General features: G+C 37.2%; 1 protein-coding gene across 1 annotated transcript in view; it reads right to left on the reverse strand.

Annotated features, from left to right (window-relative positions):
* The window catches only part of LOC127967332 (NACHT, LRR and PYD domains-containing protein 3-like), a 40,000-nt gene extending 19,235 nt beyond the window's left edge, over positions 1 to 20,765 (reverse strand). Inside the window, exons 1-5 of the mRNA XM_052568316.1 lie at positions 18,918 to 20,765; positions 18,564 to 18,737; positions 5,396 to 5,569; positions 5,097 to 5,270; positions 4,811 to 4,984 (exon numbers count right to left, since the gene is read on the reverse strand). Of these exons, the coding sequence (XP_052424276.1) occupies positions 4,811 to 4,984; positions 5,097 to 5,270; positions 5,396 to 5,569; positions 18,564 to 18,737; positions 18,918 to 20,689 (2,468 nt within the window). The 5' untranslated portion in view covers positions 20,690 to 20,765. The remainder of the gene's footprint in view (positions 1 to 4,810; positions 4,985 to 5,096; positions 5,271 to 5,395; positions 5,570 to 18,563; positions 18,738 to 18,917) is intronic.
* Between the last annotated feature and the right edge of the window lie 86 nt (positions 20,766 to 20,851).

Consider the following 20,851-nt stretch of genomic DNA (forward strand, 5'->3'; position numbering starts at 1 on the left):
GATATTGCACAGTGTCTGTGTGAGCAGTCTCACTGGGGGAAACGCATACTTGCGTAGAGTCCGAGGCCAGCTGTGTGCCAGTGCATCCGTGCCCAGGGGAGGCTGGGTCAAGGAATTGTAATTCCCCGTATGTCTTCAGATCAGATGGATCATTCCGAGGGGAATGTGAGCTGTCATGAGAGTGTGTTGGCTCCATGTTTGAGCTTCCTCAGAAGACGCAGTGACTTGAGCCACATCGGACTCCAGGGGAGTAGGAGATGGCGGGCGAGTTGAGATAAGCGGCGTGATCCCAGACTGCCCTGTCGGTAGATGTATGAAACAGCCGCAGTGTTGTCTGTGCAGACCATGCTCGCTGGTGAGACATGCCGTCATACTCACTGAGTCTAACTACATACCAAGATAAGAGATTCTCTGCACACTGGAGAACTTGCTCTTATCTCATGTTGACGTCCAAACCAATTTAGGAGTAACAATTGAATTGAGGTTCAACAAATAAAAAACAGATGCAATACGGATAAATAAATGATAAAGCTTGGCTTATTAAATATCAGGTCCCTTTCTAAGAAATAACTTTTGATAAATAATATGATCACTGATTATAATCTAGATGTGCTCTGTTTGACAGAAACATGGCTAAAACCTGATGATTTCATTATTTTAAATGAGTCTACCCCACAAGATTACTTTTATAAACATGAGCCATGTCCAAAAGGTAAAGGGGGAGGTGTTGCTTCAATTTATAACAATTTTTTTAGGATTTCTCAGAGGGCAGGCTTCAAGTATAACTTGTTTGAAGTAATGGTGCTTCATATAACATTATCCAGAGAAACAAATGTTAATGATATATCCCCTGTGATGTTTGTACATGCTACTGTATTCAGACCACCAGGGCACCATGCAGACTTTATTAAAGAGTTTGCTGATTTTACATCCGAGTTAGTGCTGGCTGCAGATAAAGTTTTAATGGTTGGTGATTTTAATATCCATGTTGATAATGAAAAAGATGCATTGGGATCAGCATTTATATACATTATGAACTCTATTGGGGTTAGACAACACGTCTCAGGACCTACTCACTGTCGAAATCATACTCTAGATTTAATAATGTCCCAATGGAATTGATGTTGATGGTGTTGAAATTATGCAGCCAAGTGATGATATCTCAGATCATTATTTAGTTTGTTGCAAACTTCATATAGCTAAAACTGTAAATTCTACTTCTTGTTAAAAGCATGGTAGAACCATCACTTCTACCACAAAAGACTGATTTGTAAGTCATCTTCCTGATGTATCCGAATTCATTAGCATACCCAAAACCTCAGAACAACTTGGTGATGTAACAGAAACTATGGACTCTCTCTTTTCTAGCATTTTAAAAACAATTGCTCTTTTAAACTTAAGGAAGGTTAAGGAAAGCAGTCAGCCCGGAAAATGGAGGGTAGCTGGAGGAAAATAAAACTAGAAGTATTTTGTATTGCTTGACGGGAACATAACCTATCCTACAGAAAAGCATTAAAACTAGATCCGATTACTTTTCTTATCTTTTAGAAGAAAACAAACATAACCCCAGGTATGTATTCAATACAGTGGCTATCTTAAAGAAAAATTTAAAACTTCCCAACATCACAGCAGTAAAGACTTTATGAATGACATTTAGCTAAATGACTGCATTTTTTATGATTGATTTATTTATCATACATTTTTATAGAGATTATGTTTAAATTTATGCTCTCAATTATTGAGCTGCAGGGTTAGGTTAAGTTGCAGGCTTAGATTAAGTGTCTATTATTTTCCATTTAGAATTAATTTTATTTTTTCTGATTATTGCTGACCTGCAGGTTTACGCTCACTTATGTGATTGCACATCATTTAATTACAAATATTTACATTATTTATTTTAATTATTTGGCCTTATATATCTACTGTTTCAAAATGTTCTGTCTTTCTTAAAAATCAAAGGTATTGTTTTCATTGGGGGATTTTTTTTACCAGACGGTGATATCAAGATATTTTTTATCTAAGGTTATCATATCTTCATAATCTCAAACCAGACCAGACCTACTACAGACATCTTTATAAATATGAAAAAATGCCTGCAAATTTTGTTTTTGTCTCTAGTTCTGAAATTCCATTGACAACAGATTCAACGATTCAACTAGAGCTGAAACAACTAATCGATTTAATCGATTAAAATCGATTATTAAAATAGTTGTCAACTAATTTAGTCATCGATTAGTTGCTAAACAACTTTTATTTGCCGTAAGCGGCTCATTTTGTGCATATTTTAAATCTGCGCTGACCAAAGTGTGGCAGTAATGAGCCACCGCAGGTTGTGCTCAGCCAGTACAGCAGGAGAAGTAGCGAATAGTCAATAGCTGGCCTCGTTTTATGTCAAGTGTTTCCCGAACTGCGTCTGTAGCATTCAGCGAGATGGTGGAGACAGACGGCAGTGGAGTAAGCTTGAGAAAGAAAAAGAAAAAAGCAGAAGATTAAACTAATCGAACGAAGTCATCCAAAGTGTGGGAGCACTTTACCCTGAGCCTTCAAAAAAGAAGAGTAACCTGTAAATTCTGCACTACTGAAATGTTTAAGACTTTTATTTGTGCAGATTCTCCAGTACAACGTTGTTTGCAAATGTTTAGTCGTAAAAGCTAATAACATTGCGTTTTAACAGTTAAAAGTAAAAAGCTTTACTTACTAACATGTTCTGTGATCAGTTTGATGTTTACCAGTTCATAATTCAGTCGTGCAGCCTAATTATGACTGAATGAGAGAGGTAAATGTTTAAAAGTATTTGAAATGCACTTTTTTTCTAAGTATTCACTGCTCTTTTTCACACAGCAGTTTTTTTGTGTGTCATTTTTTATTATTTTTCTGGACAACCTTCTGATGGATTTTACTTTCAAATTTTTTTCAAATTTTTTTTTTATCCTATTCATGAAAAAACGATCACTGTCATCTTTTCTTGCCCTCTTTGCAAAAAAAGCTAGGATTTTTTTTCCAGGACTGGCTTTCATAGTTAAGAAAGATAAAATCCTTTTTTGATAGACCTGATAATTATTTTAGTGTAATCATATAAATTAAAAACGTGACGTTAAAAAAGGTGTAATAGTTTATTTTTTTCCCATATAAAATTAGCAGCTAGCTATAGCAACAGATCTAGTTTCATCTCACTCCAGTCTAACTTTAAATTATTTTATATGTAATTTACTACACATTGTCATAGGCCTATACATACTGTGGATTATTAAGGCTAAATTTTACTTAACACTCTTGCTAAATGGGGTACGCACACTTACTTTCTCTTTTCAGATGTGTATGTTCTTCAAAGAAGTAATGATTTGTTAGACACTGACGGGCAGACCAATTGCTTTAACCATTCATTATAATGAATCGGCTAAAAGGAGTCATTAGGTCACAAATCAGACTTTAGCGGACGTGTTGTGTGGGAATCCTGGCTTTTAGGACATCGCGAAAGATTTGTCAACACACACACACACACACACACATAAAACACCTCATAACTGTGTATATATATATTTTTTGAATAATTTTTGGTTCCAATTTTATTATTATTATCATTATCAATATTATTATTATTAATCAATTTCACTACTGGTCCACTGTATGAAGAATTTTTGGGTATAATATGTTGCAGTTCACTTTATTTTGCTATACTTGCCTGCATAAATGTATTATAGTGTCCTGCAACTACTAGTAAAAAATATATATCTGGTGTCTGAATAATTGCTGGTTTGACTGTGCATTCTTGGTAAAACTACAAAGTAATTCAGTCAAGAGCAGTGAGTGATTTTTCTTTCATTTTCTTGGATTAACATTACAGCAGCTATAGCTAAATTAGGTGCGGTCACTTTAAGAGATGATGAACCCATCCAATATAATACACTTAAATTTTTTTCTAAACTTTTTACTTTTAGTTAAGAAATAACCGACAGTTTTTTTTAACATACTTTCTAAGACGGTATGAACTTGACTGTATTTGTATTTGACGGTACAAGAGCAAAATAAGGCAAATTCAGTGTTCAGGCGTTTTGAGACGCCTCTCTCTGCATGAGCTCTGAACACCAGAACACCGCAGTGCTGAATTGGGCTCTTTCACATCCTTTTCTGTTTGTTTAAACTGCGATTTATATTTGTTTGTTCAGGTGCAGGGGGAAGTTCAAGGAGAACTTCACAAAGTAGAGCTAGGTTCAGTGTTGCTGTCTGTGAGACGCGGCTCTCTCTCTCTCTCTCTCCGCATGCTCACTGAACACAGCGCACGAGTAACAGCTTCTCAGTTGAGCTTTTCTGCATCTTGTTTGAATGCTTTAAACTCTTTTGAATGTTTAAATAGACAAGTGGCAAGGCTTAAAAACACGTTAAAATGGTAAGCTTTTGTGACCACAAGCAACAGTGGCCTGTCATCTGTCCTGAGCGTCTTTTTAGGCTGACCTGGTGAAAACATTATTTGAAATCTCTTTGTGAAATTTGCTAGAGTATGGGTCAGTGTTTTGATTACAGAAGAGTTTGACAAGGATTACTAACACATAATAAAACAACTCCAGGTATATTTTTGATGAGGATATGACAATGCAAAATGGTTAACATCTCTAAAAAGTCTATGTTGGATGATTAAGACCATTTGTTAGTAATTTAATTAGCAAAACTAAAATAGAAGTACATGAAGATTAATCGTAAAAATAATTGACAGATTAATCGATTATAAAAATAATCGTTAGTTGCAGCACTAGATTCAACAGCCATTTATTGTGGTAACAATTTGTTAACTGTTTTATGGAAAACCAATTACCTCAGTATCTCAAGCTGACAGTTTGGACTCTTCAGTCCATCAGAAAGCAGCTTCACTCCTGAATCTTGCAGGTCATTGTTACTCAGGTTGAGCTCTTTCAGAACAGATTTTGATGATTGTAAAACTGATGACAAACTCTCACAAGACTGAGCAGTGAGATTACAGATGGAAACTCTGCAGAATAACACAGTAGCTGTGAACAGAATAAATCTTAACAGTGCGTGTTTTTTAATAATTAATTAGTAAAACAATGTAAAATAATTAATCAAACATTTCAAACTCAAACCTCAGTATCTCCAGCTTAGAGTTTGGACTATTCAGTCCATCAGAAAGTAGTTTCACTCCTGAATCTTGCAGGTCATTGTTACTCACGTCCAGCTCTCTCAGACAGGTGCTTGATAATTGTAAAATTGATGAAAAACTCTCACAAGACTGAGCAGTGAGATTACATCCACATAACCTGTGTAAATAACAAAACAAACAGTGATATTCATTTGAATTTATGAGTTTATAGCATTTATTTGAGTTTATAACATTTAAATAATTTGATTGTAAAAGAATTTATCAAATATTTGAAACGCAAACCTCAACATCTCCAGCTTAGAGTTTGGACTCTTCACTCCTTCAGAAAGCAGGCTCACTCCTGAATCCTGCAGGTCATTGTTACTCAGGTCCAGCACATTTAGATGGGAATTTGAGGATTGTAGAGCTGAAGAAAAACTCTCACAGGACTGAGCAGTGAGATTACATCCACATAACCTGTGTAAATAACAATACAAACAGTAAAATTAATGTGAATTTATGAGTTAATATAGTTTATATTCTGCAGTATGTTTGTGTTAAATACTGTGTAAGCGGTGGCGGGCCTCCAGTTAGACCTAACTAGGTTTTTTTCCTTCAGTTAGTTAAAATTAAATATCAAAATTTTTTCGGGCGCCAGACAAGACCAAAATTTGTCAAGTCAATCTATAACTATTTTCGTTTTTAGGTTCCCAGATAACTCAAGATAGAGCTCAAACTAAAACCCACCAGATACACAATGTACCAGCTACACAAAAACACATACTTTTAAATAACACTCACAACCAGATTCAGTTTTTTCTCAAGTCAAAAGATGTTATTCAAAATAAAAAACACAAACAAAATTACAATGTTTCACTTCCGTTCATTTTGACACTTTTTGTTTAGAAGGAAAATAACGAAAAAAGAAAAAAGTACAATAAAGGAAAATAAGGAAATAACAGTCCTTCAATTCTTAAACCAAACAAATAACAAAGAAAAGACAAAAAAAAAATGTCTTAGTCCAAGTTTACACAAAACCCATATTAATCCCGTTGATTGAGCGGGTGGGTGTGTGTGTGTGTGTGTGTGTGTGCGCGCGCGCGTGCGTGCGTGCGTGCGTCTGCGAGCGTGCGCGTAAAATCAGCGGCACGAATCAGTCTGCATTAGGGGAGTCCAGCCAGCTGCTGAATAAACAATGTTATGGGGAAACAAAAATTAGGACGTTTGAATGTCCGATGTGACTTTACGTAAGGTGCTAAAATCTTAAAGTACCTGCAGCATGTGAACTGGGTTCATCTGTCGCGCCGATATGCAGATAGGTTGCGACCGGCCGTCATGCGAAACCAATCTTCTTCGGATCGCACCCGGTCTATGCTCACCCACAAATCCCGCACAATAAGCTGCAGCAGCCGCAGTCATGGAGCCGTCAGGTAATACTCAGATTTCTTTTTTGTTTTTTCACACACCCCCTGCTTCCGTTTTGTCCTCCTTATATATCCGTTTTCCATACCTCCTCCTAATGAAGGGTAGGGTAAAAGACCTGGCACGGACTTTTTCCATATTGCCACAAACACTTTATAATAATTATACAATAACTATAACACAACTCATTTTAAAACTTCTGTGGTTCATTAGTAGTTTATAAACTAAATAATAAAACAAAGTGTTGCTGTTTAATTAGCTCAAATGTAAAGAATTACACAATGGCTTATTAATGACCATAAATATTTCACACTTTAGACTAGATCATGGAAAATCAGAAAATAAAATATTAATTGCTTTAAACCAACTTTTATTGGACATTAATTGTATTCGTTTACAGTTTTTATACTGTACGAACTGTTTATTCTGTACACTAACTCTACTCTTCATACTAACTTATGTATTTTGACAACAAGATCTAGTTAGTATTTGTATGTATTTCATTATTGTCAGCATTATGTAATTTCATATTTTAAGTGGTTATGTTTAGGTTTGGGGATAGACTCCATGTATTTGTAAACATTTCAAGCAACTTTGATAACAATAAAAATAACATTTGTTGTGATAAACAGTAAAGTGCGTTCAAGCTCTAACCAAGACAGTGTAAAGAAATACCCTTTGTGAGAAGAAGTTAAATCAGCGGGAGTTAAAAGCAGATCATAAGTGTATTTATTTCTTGTCTCATTAGTGTTTAGCGCAGTTGTTGCTGTTAGGAAACACTTGTTTGTTTACTGTGTTGAGAAGTGCTGTGTTTGGTCTCGTACTCTGTTGCATACGTTGTCAGTGTTGTGCGCTTGCTTAGACCTTTGAATTCAGCTGAAAGTGCGTTCAGCTGAATTAAATTTCCGTTTTGTTGGGTATGAAAAAAGATTAGTATACCGTGGCAGTGGTTGCGGCAGCCCTCCAGTTAAGCCTCCCCATGTGAAGACCGAAGACTCCACTGGGCAGGGACACCGGCAGGGAATATAAGTATTGTGTTGATTAATCTCTTTTTTTTAATCAAAAATGTTTTTTTTTTTGTATTTGTTGTTGTTGTTGTTTTTGTTACATGTGCCTATTTTTTGATCAGTTTATCAGCCATCTGCCCAATCAGGTATCTATGTGACACAGTTCGTAGTTCTTGAGTGTATGGTTCCTCTCATTCATTGCATGGCACAGAGCAGAGCGCACCTTCTCCACACTGACTGCACCTGTACTGTCTGCCGGCAACATTGCACTGCAAAGATGTACCACGAGAAGCGCAATCATTAGACGGCCAATCGTAATTTCCAAAAGGCAAATATTCCCCTTCAGAGTCAGAATCGACGAACAACATTTACAACACATCCTCGCAACTTTGCTCACTTGCTTTGCTATTTCCTCGAACACTTTGAACAGAAACATTGCATAATGTTGGAATCAAATAGTACTAGAATCAAAGTACTACATATCTGCCATCTAGTGGAAGGGAATACAAATGAGATATTACACCATATAAGGAACTACAGTCTATTTTATTAAGTATGATGTCTTGTCGAAATTTTGTGACTTTGGCGCTTAGAGGGTTAACAATCTAACTACCTTTCTAATCTTTTTGTATTCTTTTTTTTTCAGTTATTATGCATTTGTGTGTGTGTTTGTGTGTGTGTGTGTGTGTGTGTGTGTGTGTGTGTAAAGACCCCTACCACTAGCCTGCTCTACTCTTTTTTTATTCCATTTTCTTTTTATTTATTATATTATTTAACCTGTTAAATGTCCCGTATACGGGACACCTACGTTGACTATATTACAATCAAATTTAATCTAATCTTGACAAACTATATATCGTTGGAAAGGTCTAAGACTCCCAAATATATATTATACTAATATTTTTTGTTAAAAATTATGTAGGAAAAGTAATAGATCAATTTATGACAAAAGTGCACCCTCAGAAATCTACATTACAAAAGGAGCTTTGACCTTTGTTTAAAAAAAAGACTTCCTCGTTGCCTTTTTCTCTATCACATTTTAGAAATCATCAGAAGTTATATATCACTTGAAAACATAAAATCTCAAAATTCATCCTTCAAAACCCATTTTAAAATCAGACATTGCATTACCATGTAAATGGCACATCAAAATCATGTTACAAAATGTTTTCAGTCATGAAATATAAAAATTTAGGTTTGTATCATGCACATTCAAGTATATCTTCAAAAACGTGAGTGACAGTTATCAGGTTAAAAGCCCATGCTATGTGTACTGTGTTAACCTAACTGAAACTTGTTATAGCACTTATATATCATTGCTCTTTTTGTTGTTTTTGATTGTTTCCACTGACCTCATTTGTAAGTCGCTTTGGATAAAAGCATCTGCTAAATGAATTAATGTAAATGTAATATAAGAAATACAGACTTATAAAGTACTTACAAATAATTTACAAACTGTTACAGTTAATTAATAATTTATAAATTGTAGTTTCTATGTTGTTAACAAATTAACAAGGTAAAACAAATAGTGAGTTTTTCAATTAATATTAATGTAATTACCATTAATTGTAATTGAATTAAGTGTTAAAGACTTGCATAATGTTTTTTTCATCCTTTATTAACAACTTGTTGACTAAACCCAAGTGATATATTTAACAGCAGTGTTACATTAGTTGTTAATGGTCAATGAAAAAAATAAGTTATTAATTTACAGTAAATAAATGCTTGTGTATGAATTGAAATTATGCACATTTAAACATTTTACGATGATTTACATTTACATTTACATTTACATTTATTCATTTAGCAGGCGCTTTTATCCAAAGCGACTTACAGATGAAGACAGTGGAAGCGGTCAAAAACAACAAAAAGAGCAATGATATATAAGTGCTATAACAAGTCTCAGTTAGGTTAACACAGTACACGTAGCATGGGATTTTAAATAATATAATAAATAAAAAGAAAACAGATAGAATAAAAAATAAAAGAATAGAGCAAGCTAGTTAGAGGTCTTTACACATACACACACACATACATATACAATTGCATAATAAATGAAAAGAAAATAGAATACAAAAAGATTAGAAAGGTAGTTAGATTTTTTTAAAGAATAGAATTAGAATAGTGAGTGTTAAAGTTAGAAGGTCAAATAAAGATGGAAGAGATGGGTTTTAAGCCGATTCTTGAAGATGGCTAAGGATTCAGCTGCTCGGATTGAGTTGGGGAGTTCAGAGGTGTGACGTGTATTCTTTTTGGGTCATTAAAAATTAATCTTGCTGCCACGTTCTGAATTAATTGTAAAGTTTTGATAGAATTGGCAGGAAGACCTGCCAAGAGAGCATTGCAATAGTCCAGCCTGGACAGAACAAGAGCTTGAACAAGGAGTTGTGCAGCATGTTCCGAAAGAAAGGGCTTGATCTTGTTGTTGTTGAATAAAGCAAATCTGCAGGATCGGACAGTTTTAGCAATTTGGTATGAGAAAGTCAGCTGATCATCAATCATAACTCCAAGGCTTCTAGCTGTTTTTGAAGGAGTAATGGTTGATGTGCCTAACTTGATGGCGAAATTGTGATGGAACGATGGGTTTGCTGGAATCACAAACAGTTCAGTCTTGGTAAGGTTGAGTTGAAGGTGATGGTCCATCATCCAGGAAGAAATGTCTGTTAGACAGGCTGAGATGCGAATAGCCTCCGTCGGATCATCAGGATGGAATGAGAGGTAGAGTTGAGTGTCATCAGCATAGCAGTGGTATGAAAAGCCATGTTTCTGAATGACAGAACCTAATGATGCCATGTAGACAGAGAAGAGAAGTGGTCCAAGAACTGAGCCCTGAGGCACCCCAGTAGTTAGATGTTGAGACTTGGACACCTCACCTCCCCAAGATACTTTGAAGGACCTATCTGATAGGTAAGACTCAAACCATTGAAGTGTGGTTCCTTAATAGGAGGATCTGGTGATTAACCCCTTTACGTGCAAACATCGCTGACGGCCCCAGTTTATTATTGTTTCACTTTCACAGCACATTAAACATCACTGTCTTACTTCATCTGGACAAACTATGCATCAACTGAAAGTTTAAAGACTCTAGCTTCGATATTTGACCAATATTTTGATAAAACATTGTTGCAGTGACAGATATTTAGTGATTTATGTCAGGAGTGCAAAATAATAAATCCGTATTATGCCACATTTTGAATAGAAATTCACCTCTCAGTCATATTCAGTCACGTCAGCAGCGGTTTATTTGTGTTCACAAAGACTCACTGAACAGCGTCAATAAGGATTTATAGAGCACAGATGCATATCTCGGAGATATATGGATATATTTACTGATGTTTACTTCATATTTCTTCAGACAGAATCGTCATTTCATCATCAGAAAATAAAATATTAATTGCTTTAAACCAACTTTAATTGGACATTAATTGTATTCGTTTACAGTTTTTATACTGTACGAACTGTTTATTCTGTACACTAACTCTACTCTTCATACTAACTTATGTATTTTGACAACAAGATCTAGTTAGTATTTGTATGTATTTCATTATTGAAAAGAAATTCACCTCTCAGTCATATTCAGTCACGTCAGCAGCGGTTTATTTGTGTTCACATAGACTCACTGAACAGCGTCAATTAGGATTTATAGAGCACAGATGCATATCTGCGGAGATATATGGATATATTTACTGATGTTTACTTCATATTTCTTCAGACAGAATCGTCATTTCTATTCATTTTCCACGGATTTACGCGATCAGATGATAAACAGCCTCTCCCAGCGATCTGTGTATGTGTTTGCTGTGCCGGCAGCTCGTGCTGTGTGTCTCAGACTCCGATTGGGCCTTCCCAAATGTCAATCTGAGAGTGTAATATCTGGACACCGCCCCATCGTGTCACATGCTTCCTGCACACTTCCTGGTAGTTATCTGGCCAAAACAACACTGAAACACCTCTGTACACACAAAATATCCGAACAATAAACCCGCGATTACGATAGTAAAGCTTGGTATGAGAATTTCTTGAGATCTGGGGCGTTTTTATAAAAAAAATCGAAAATGTACATCGGAAATGCTAACTTGTGCAGCGATGAAAAAGGCTACAAATAACATATTTTTACAACAGTAAACGACCAAATTCCACCCCTGATCGCTAAAGGAAGTTATTATAAACACTCGATCGGGGTTTAAAGTGAGTTTTTAGTAAAAGTGTACTAATAATTTCATAAATTGTCAGATGTAGCTTGATGCTAACGTTAGCACCAATGCTACTAATAGCAGGTGCTTTTCTTCTTCATAATGCATTTTTGTCTCAATAATTCACGTAAGGTCGTAAGAAAATGTTTTGTTGTATTTTTATAGTAAGACTTTTGATAAATAAGGGCTAAATGCAAAGAGAGACTGAAGTGAGATCGCTGCTTTGTTGCTTTGTAAAGCCTGAAAAACCACAATCAAGGCTAATAAAGGTGGAATAAAAACAAAAGAATAATGATAAAAGAATAATGCGGATAATGTGTCATCCCTGGCGGAGGTGTGAAAGACTCGTTTGGTGAGAACAATACAATAATGAATCGGGCAGCTTTCAACAGTGAAACATACACAAAGAGCACAGGAATGTTTACATGTGAGATCTTATAGAGATGACAAGTGCCATAAATCAATCTGATTAGCCTTCTCTAAAAACACACATGACATGGCCTTAGAAAATATTTCATAAAATTCACCGTTTTACAGATTCGATTATGAAATTTTTTATGAAGGTTTGGAAGACTTGTGGCCTTAGCTACACTGTGTTTTCAAACTCATTTCCTACATCAACATTTTTTTAAATACATTTAAAACATATGTTTTTTATATTTTTATTTTTATGTTTGAGCTTATATATCTCTATTATCATAACAGTCTGAGTCATTCTGATTCCTGAACAGTAAACTTTAAAGTGTCAGCTTTGTGAACAAAGGTTGATTATGTATCTAGTCAGAAAGAATCATGAGCAGAAACCTTTTTATTTTGGGTATGTAATTTCGGTCTCCATGCCAAAAAAGGGGGGTTACAAGTAAGGGGTTAACCGTGTCAAAAGCAGTGGACAGATCAAGCAGGATAAGTACTGAAAATTTGGATTCTGCTCTTGCCAATCTTAGAGCTTCATTATTATTAATTTACAGCTATTATTAAATAAAATAATAAATATGATCAACCAATAGTTGCATTGCTTTTTGTACGGAACCTCTGTGCCACATACATAATACTTAATTCAACTCTACTTAGTTTCTAAAGCACTTTCAACACCACAAGTGGAATCAATATTGTGTCTGTTCCTTGCAAATTATCAGCATCTTACTGTTATGGTGTTCTGATTTCATGCTTTACACTCTTAATAAAAATGGATCTAACCACTGTTTATAGCAGAATGCATTAATAAATGAAAATTGCAAATAGTAAACAAGATGATTTTCACATTTTGAAAAAAATGTAGGCTACAAGCTCCAGGTTTGACTGTCTTGTGAGTCTTGTGAGCAAATGTTCTGTATGTTTTAAAGTTTATTTCAATTCTGGCGCTCTCTCATGACAGCTAGTGATGCGCTCTGACGCACCTGTCATCTGATGGAGGTGGAACTTAGCGATTGCCTTTTTCTTTATTCATTTTATTTTTTAACCGTTTTTATATATGTGTGGGTGAAGGAGGATAAAAGTGGCCACGGGTTTCACATCCTGACCATCTATCTTCAGTATTTTTTGTTGTTTGGATTGTCACTTGTACTTACCTTCATTTGATGACAAATGGATGTACATTTATACTGATAACGTATTTTACACTTTTTCTTTAGTTAAATAAATATTGTCAAGCTCCAGTTGTGTGTGGTGTCTCCTTTATTTTGTTGCAGTTTGGTTATAATCGTAACAATGTGTACACATTTGTCTGATCTAATATCTGATTTTATGTCTGTTAGAGAAAAAATAAATATTATTTATATGTGGTCTTTGTCTGTTTTAAAGTGAAGTTACCTTACTTTGGTAACACTTTATTTTAGGGTCTCTTAACTAGTTGCTTATTAGCATGCATATTACTAGAATATTAGACATTTATTAGAACTAATTAAACATATATCAATGCCTTATTCTACATACCTAATCCTACCAAATACCTAAACTTAAAGAAATATTTCACTAAAAAATAAGCAATATAATGTAAGTGGATGGGAATCATGGCTTTGAGAGTATTACAAACATACAAACAAAACCAAATTAAACCCTGCGGCTTGTGACGATAGACAATACACTGATGTGTAATGACGTGTTCTTAACAGCTAGCACCTTATTTAACAAAAAGCAAGATGGACCCAATACTGATGGCAACCTCCATGATGTGCTCTGCAGTTGATGTTGTGTTTTTGTTAGTTTCTCCTCTCTTTAGTTATATTCCTGCAATCAGTTTCACCAGAGACAAATTTCTGGACATTAGGCACCAAACACTCCCTATATATTACCGGTTTTCAACTATTCTGATGTTTTGCTCGACAAAGTAGTTGGCAGAGCAGCTGTGCTGATCAAGTGCTTCAGGACGCGCAGACGGGGGAAGAGAGCCTGTGCCCTCATGAAGCTCAAAGTGTTGATTTCGAATGCCATTACCTAGCATCTATCTGGCAAACCTCCACTCTCTACCCAACAAAACGGACAAACTTATTCTGCTCTACTCTGTTGCTCTGAGTTTCATGGAAACTTGGTTAAACGACACCATTCCATACAGTGCACTCCATGTGCCCGGCTTTCAGCTGTTCAGAGTGGACCACATTGCAGAATCAATGGGGAAATCGTGCAGCGGGGGGACATGCTTTTACATCGAGAAAAGGTGGTGTACAGATGTAACAGTGTTAAAGATGTGCTGTTTAGATCTAGAAACACTCGTCATTAACTGCAAGCCATTCTATTCGCCACAGGAGTTTTGCTTGTTAATTCTTGTTAGTGTTTACATTCAATCACAAGTGCACATGGGCCTGGCTTTATAGAAACTCGCTGATCAGATCACAGAGACAGAACAACAACACCCTGACTCTGTTTTAATCATTCTTGGGGACTTTAATAAAGCCAATCTCTCTCGTGAACTGCCAAAATTTAGACAACACATCACATGTCCCACCAGAGACAGTAATATACTGGATCACTATAACAACACAATAAAGGATGCATATCACTTTGTTCCACTAGCAGCTTTGGGATGCTCTGATCAATATTTGGTTCATCTTATACCAATCTACAGGCAAAAATAATTCAGCTTAACCTGTATTAAGGACTGTAAAAAAAGATGGACTTATGATGCAGAGCAGGATTTACAAGCTTGTTTTGAACTTACCGATTGGAGTGAATTTAAAGATGCTGCCACCGATCTGGACAAGCTCACAGAGACTGTTACATCATATGTAGGTTTCTGTGAGGATATCTGTATTCCTAACAAGACTCATCTAACTTAAAACAATGACAAACCATGGATCACTGCAAAACTCAGACAGCTCCATCAGGTCAAAGAAGATGCTTACAGGAAGGGGGGCAGTGTCTTGTATAAACAGGCCAAATACACACTCGAAAAGGAGATCAGAGTGGCAAAGAGGAATTATTCTGGAAAATAAGGACTCAGTGTCACGGGGCGGTAGAGAGCGCCAAAGAAAGAACAGGGTCTGGGTCCAAATGCACATTACTTTTTAATAAACAGGAACAAAAAGGCCAACAAGGCAAAAACAAAACAGAACCAAATGACAGGGACACAAGCAGAAGCAACCTGAATGCAAAAAAATGAATGTCAAGTAACAATTAACATATAACACAGCCAGACAGAGTGGTGCGTGAGATGAGAATATATAGTCTGTGATAATGGGCAACAGCTGTGTGTGTGATTGAGTGACCAGGTGTGCGGAGTGTAGGTAAATGAGTCCGGAAGCAGGGGAGAAACACAGGTGGAGCAACTAAAACAATGATTAGGTAACAAGACGGGCGGGGTCAGAGAAAGACAGGAGAGAGCCCATGGCACCAAACAAACACAACACTCACAGAAGACAGTGACAGAAAGACAGAAGACTGTGACACTCAGTTCACGTCCATCGACTCAGCATCAGTGTGGAAAAGTCTGAAGGAGATCATCAACTACAAGACACTGTCCCCCAGCACTGTGGAGAATCAACAACTGGCAGATGATCTGAATGAGTTTGCAGGTTTAAAAAAAACTCCCAATACCTGCCCTGAACACCTCTTGACACACCCATTCACACCTTCTGCAACCCCACCCCAAACAACCGCTCTCACACCTCTCCCCCACACCTGCAATTCAGATCAGGAAAACCGAGGTGTGCCAGGTCTTCCAGAAGCAGAAAAGGAAAAAAGCACCAGGCCCAGATTGTGTTATACCAGTCTGTCTGAAATCTTATGCTGACGAGCTGGCCCCCTTCTTCACAAAGATCTTCAATCGATCACTGGAGCTGTGCAAAGTCCCTTTATGCTTCAAACGCTCCACTATCATCCCCATCCCAAAGAAATCCAAAATTACAGGACTAAATGACTACAGGCCTGTGACTTTACCATTTGTGGTCATGAATTCATTTGAAAAACTAGTGTAGGCCCGCCTGAAGGACATTACAGGACCCTTGCTGGATCCTCTTCAGTTTGCCAACAGAAAAAAACAGGTCTGTTGACGATGTTGTCAACATTGGACTACATTATGTTCTGTAACATCTAGATAGACCAGGGACTTATGTGAGGATCCTGTTTGTGGATTTTAGCTCAGCCTGAAACAATATAATTCCAAAAGGCCTCCTGCCCAAACTAACTCAGTTCTCCCTACTCACCTCCATCTCCTCTCACTCACCATCATGGACAACACTGTGACTGCAGTGGAGTCATTCAGGTTCCTGGGCACTACTATCTCTCAGGACCTGAAGTGGGACATTCACATTTACTCAATTGTGAAAAAGGCCCAGAGGAGGTTGTACTTCCTTAGCCAGTTGAGGAAGTTAAACCTGCCATTGGAGCTGCTGAAACAGTTCGACTCCATCATCATTGAATCTGTCCTCTGCACTTCAATATCTGTCTGGTTCAGCTCAGCTGCCAAGACTACAGAGGGTAGTCCGGACTGCTGAGCGAATCTCTGGTACAACCCTCCCTTCTATTCTATTCTATGAACACTTGACAATAACTGTGGAACACGCAACACTATTTATATTTATTTATCTGAGATAACCACATCACATCTTTTGGGGGTGAATTATGTCTTATTACTCTCATCGCGAAGCAATGAGGAAGTTGTGGCCTAATGGTTAGAGGGTTGGACTCCCAATCGAAGGGTTGTGAGTTCTAGTCTCGGGCCGGACGGAATTGTGGGTGGGGGGTAGTGCATGAACAGCTCTCTCTCCACCTTCAATACCACGACTTAGGTGCCCTTGAGCAAGGCATCGAACCCCCAACTGCTCCCTGGGCGCCGCAGCATAAATGGCTGCCCACTGCTCCGGGTGTGTGCTCACAGTGTGCGTGTGTGTTCACTGCTCTGTGTGTGTGCATTTCGGATGGGTTAAATGCAGAGCACAAATTCTGAGTATGGGTCACCATACTTGGCTGAATGTCACTTCACTTTCACTTTCAAAGAGTAAAATAAAAAAAACTTGAACAGTCTCGCTGCGTTGTTTTCTGCTGTATGAATGTAGTCAAGCTGCACGCTTCAGTGAAACATTATCATCTCAAAATCATGTTCAGCGTGGGGGAATTAGATATAATGAAGGGAGACATGAAAAATGTTTTCATATGGATTACTTTATCAAAGAATATTTTTTTCGGCAGCACTTGTTTAAAGTTTAGTGAGTATTCACTAAGTTACAGTTCATTTTAATGATGCGTCTAAATGAAGATCACCGCAGACAAAGGCTGCAGACAGCACACCTTGTTTCTTATCTTTATTTTATAAATGCACAAAAGGTTTGTTATTATGTCTGTGTAACCCCTAGGGGGCCTTGTCGAACCAGTCAACCAACAATCTAAATTTTATATATTCACAAGCAGGCTATCCCAATAAAGGGAAATAAAAGGAGAGAGAGGGACTGGAGTATTATAAAAATAGAAACGGTTTATTTTATTTTTCTCCAGTTAGACACACTTAAAATAACAAACATTAGGCCTCTGGTCAACAAATTCAGGGACAGGGACAACAAAGTGCAAAATCAAAATGTGTATAACAAAGATCAGCAAAACTCAATCAGCAAATACAGAATAAATAAGGCACATCACAAATCATATGCACAGAAAACAAAATAAATTTACACTCAGCAAACCAGTGACCACACAACAAAATTGTTATTCCCCGTCCCAGGATATTGCACCAACCCAATGGCCCAAGATACAAACATAAAACATACAGCAACGCACACAGATGAAGACTAATGAGCAACACAATGGGCCTTCCGCCCACACACACACACACACACACACACACACACACACAACTGAATACTAAAAACAGGGCACAGGAAAAACAGTGGCCAAGATGGCATATGACGGTCCTCCTGTATGGACACAGACCGCAGCGTCGAACCAAGAGCTTGTTTAGTTGTAATACTGTAGCAATCGCCTTATTCCGTCTGGTTTTTACTCATACATTCCCTGGCCAATATTCTCAGCACAACAAACAGCACTCTGCAAACTTGTAGTGGTCATACTCTAAATCAGCGAATTTTCATTGAAACACGCAGACACAATCCGTAGCCGGTGAGGGCTCATGAAGACGGAGCTAGATGTAACCACGGCACTGAATAACCCACAAACACCAAGTCGAGATCAACTCGTACAACCAACCAAGAGTCCAAGGAACCAAGAATCTATAGTAAAACACTAATCAGAGAAACCGCCAGCTTGCTAGATTTAAAGGTGCAACGCCAAACGCCCACCACCTGATTCAATCAAGGTGCAATTCCCGCTGCCTACGCCCTACCCGCTACATCTGTAAGTTCTTTTTGGGGTTATCAGGAAAAAATTATTCATAACGTGTTCAACTCAAAAGGGTTAATGTCAAACCTAAGTATGTTTAGTTGACAGTGTGAACTTTTCAGTCCATCAGAAAGAAGCTTCACTCCTGAATCCTGCAGGTGATTGTTACTCAGGTCCAGGTCTGTCAAATGAGAGTTTGATGATTGTAGAGCAGAAGACACAGTTTCACAGCTTGTTTCATCAAGTCGACAGCTGTCAAAACTGCCAAAACAGAATGTTTAACAAGATTAATTTCTGATGTTCAGTGATTATGCAATAACTTATTGTGGCTTTCACAATAGGGACAGGAAATTATTTTATGTAGTATTTTAACATTTAAATAATTAGTGATATAGAACAGAAAATAATAATAATTAAACACCATTCAGTGAAATTACTCACAGGGCTTTTCTGCAGCATCTCAAAGCTGGAACAAGTCTCTTGTAGTCTACTTGTTTTGACGTGAATCTCTTTGGGTTGAACTCATCCAGCACCTTCTCTGACATCAGCAGTACTGAGGTCAGCACTGTGCACATTGAAGATGAGAGGTCTCTTCCTGTATATTCATCTGAACTGAGGTAACTCTGGATTTCCTCATATAATGAATTATCTTTCAGCTCAAGTAAGCAGTAGAATAGGTTGACTGTAGTTTCATCTGAAATTACCTGTTTTTGTAATCCTTTAATGTGTTCAGTTGTTTGTCTGATGCTCACACTGTTGTCTTTAGTGTGTGTGATCAGGCCTTTGAGCAGGTTCTGACTGGATTCCAGTGAAATTCCCATCAGAAACCGCAGGAAAAGGTCCAGATGTCCTCTCTTACTCTGCATGGCTTTATCAGTGGCCCTCTTTGTTAAGTCGTGAAATTTGACATTTCTAAAAAGGAACTGAAGCTTTTGTCTGGCTGTAGTTTGTGAATCTTTAAAGAAAAACTGAAGCTCTAGCATGTTCTTGTTCAGGTAGCAGATGAACACATGCAATGCAGCAAGGAACTCTTGAACACTCAGATGCACAAAGCTGAAGACCTTTGTCTTATAAAGTCCATCTTCCTTCTTAAAGATCTCAGCAATCATTCCTGTGAACTCAGTTTCTTTACTCACATTAATACCACATTCTTTCAGATCTTTCTCATAGAACACAATGTTTTCCTTCTTCAGCTGTTTAAATGCTAGTTTGGCTAACTTCAAAATCATTTTTCTATTTAATTTTAAGTGCTCTGATTGTTCCCTCTCTTTTTGTTCATCATACTTCTGGGTCTTTATGTTCATCTGTATACGCAGGAAGTGAATGTACATTTCAGTGAGTGTTGTGCTTATGTTCTCTGTATTGTTCTTGATGAGAATATCCTGAAGTACTGTGGCTGTTATCCAGCAGAACACAGGAATGTGGCACATTATGTAGAGACTACGAGACGTCTTAATGTGTGAGATGATTCTGGAGGCTTGAGTTTCATCTGTGATTCTCTTTCTTAAGTACTGCTCCTTCTGTTGGTCATTGAATCCTCGCACCTCTGTAAACAATCCCACATACCGAGGAGGGATCTGATTGGCTGCTGCTGGTCGTGATGTCACCCAGACAAGAGCTGATGGAAGCAGCTTTCCTTTGACCAGACTTGTAAACAGCACATCTACAGATGCTCTTTCCTCAACAGTGTACAGTGTGTCACTTTTAAAGTTTAATGGCAGACGACTCTCATCAAGTCCATCAAATATAACTGCTAGCTTACATTTCTTATATAGCTTTGATTCATCCAAGTCCTTCAATTCAGTATAAAATTCCAGCAGAATCTCGTGGAGACTGAAATTTTCATTTGACATTAAGTTGATTTCTCTGAATGGAAGCAAAAACACACAGTCTATATCCTGATTGGTGTTTCCTTCTGCCCAGTCCAGGATGAATTTTTGCACAGAGACAGTTTTTCCAATGCCAGCGACTCCCTTGGTCAGCACAATCTTCACCTCATTTTTTTTCCTCAGTTCAGTAAATATATCATTACATTTTATAGGTTTGACCTTTGTTTTTTTATTTTTGAAAGCTTCATCAATCTTATGAATCTCATGTTCATGATTGACATCTTCCATATCTCCCTCCGTGATGAACAGGTCTGTGTAGACAGTCTCGAGATCTGTATCATTGTCTTTGTTGCCTTCAAAAATATACTTTGCTTTTTTCTTCATGTTAGTTTTGTGAATTTGCAAGAATTTCTGCAGAATTAAATCCTCTGTTAAAAATGAATACAAACATGATGAAAAAGTTAAATTGTAGGTTGTTCTCTAATTTTTATCTCCATTGTATACCACTCTATATGAGGTGTAATGGCAGTCATTTGCATCTTCAGG

Source organism: Carassius gibelio, chromosome A4, assembly GCF_023724105.1.
Source record: "Carassius gibelio isolate Cgi1373 ecotype wild population from Czech Republic chromosome A4, carGib1.2-hapl.c, whole genome shotgun sequence".
In the NCBI taxonomy this organism is placed as follows: Eukaryota; Metazoa; Chordata; class Actinopteri; order Cypriniformes; family Cyprinidae; genus Carassius; species Carassius gibelio.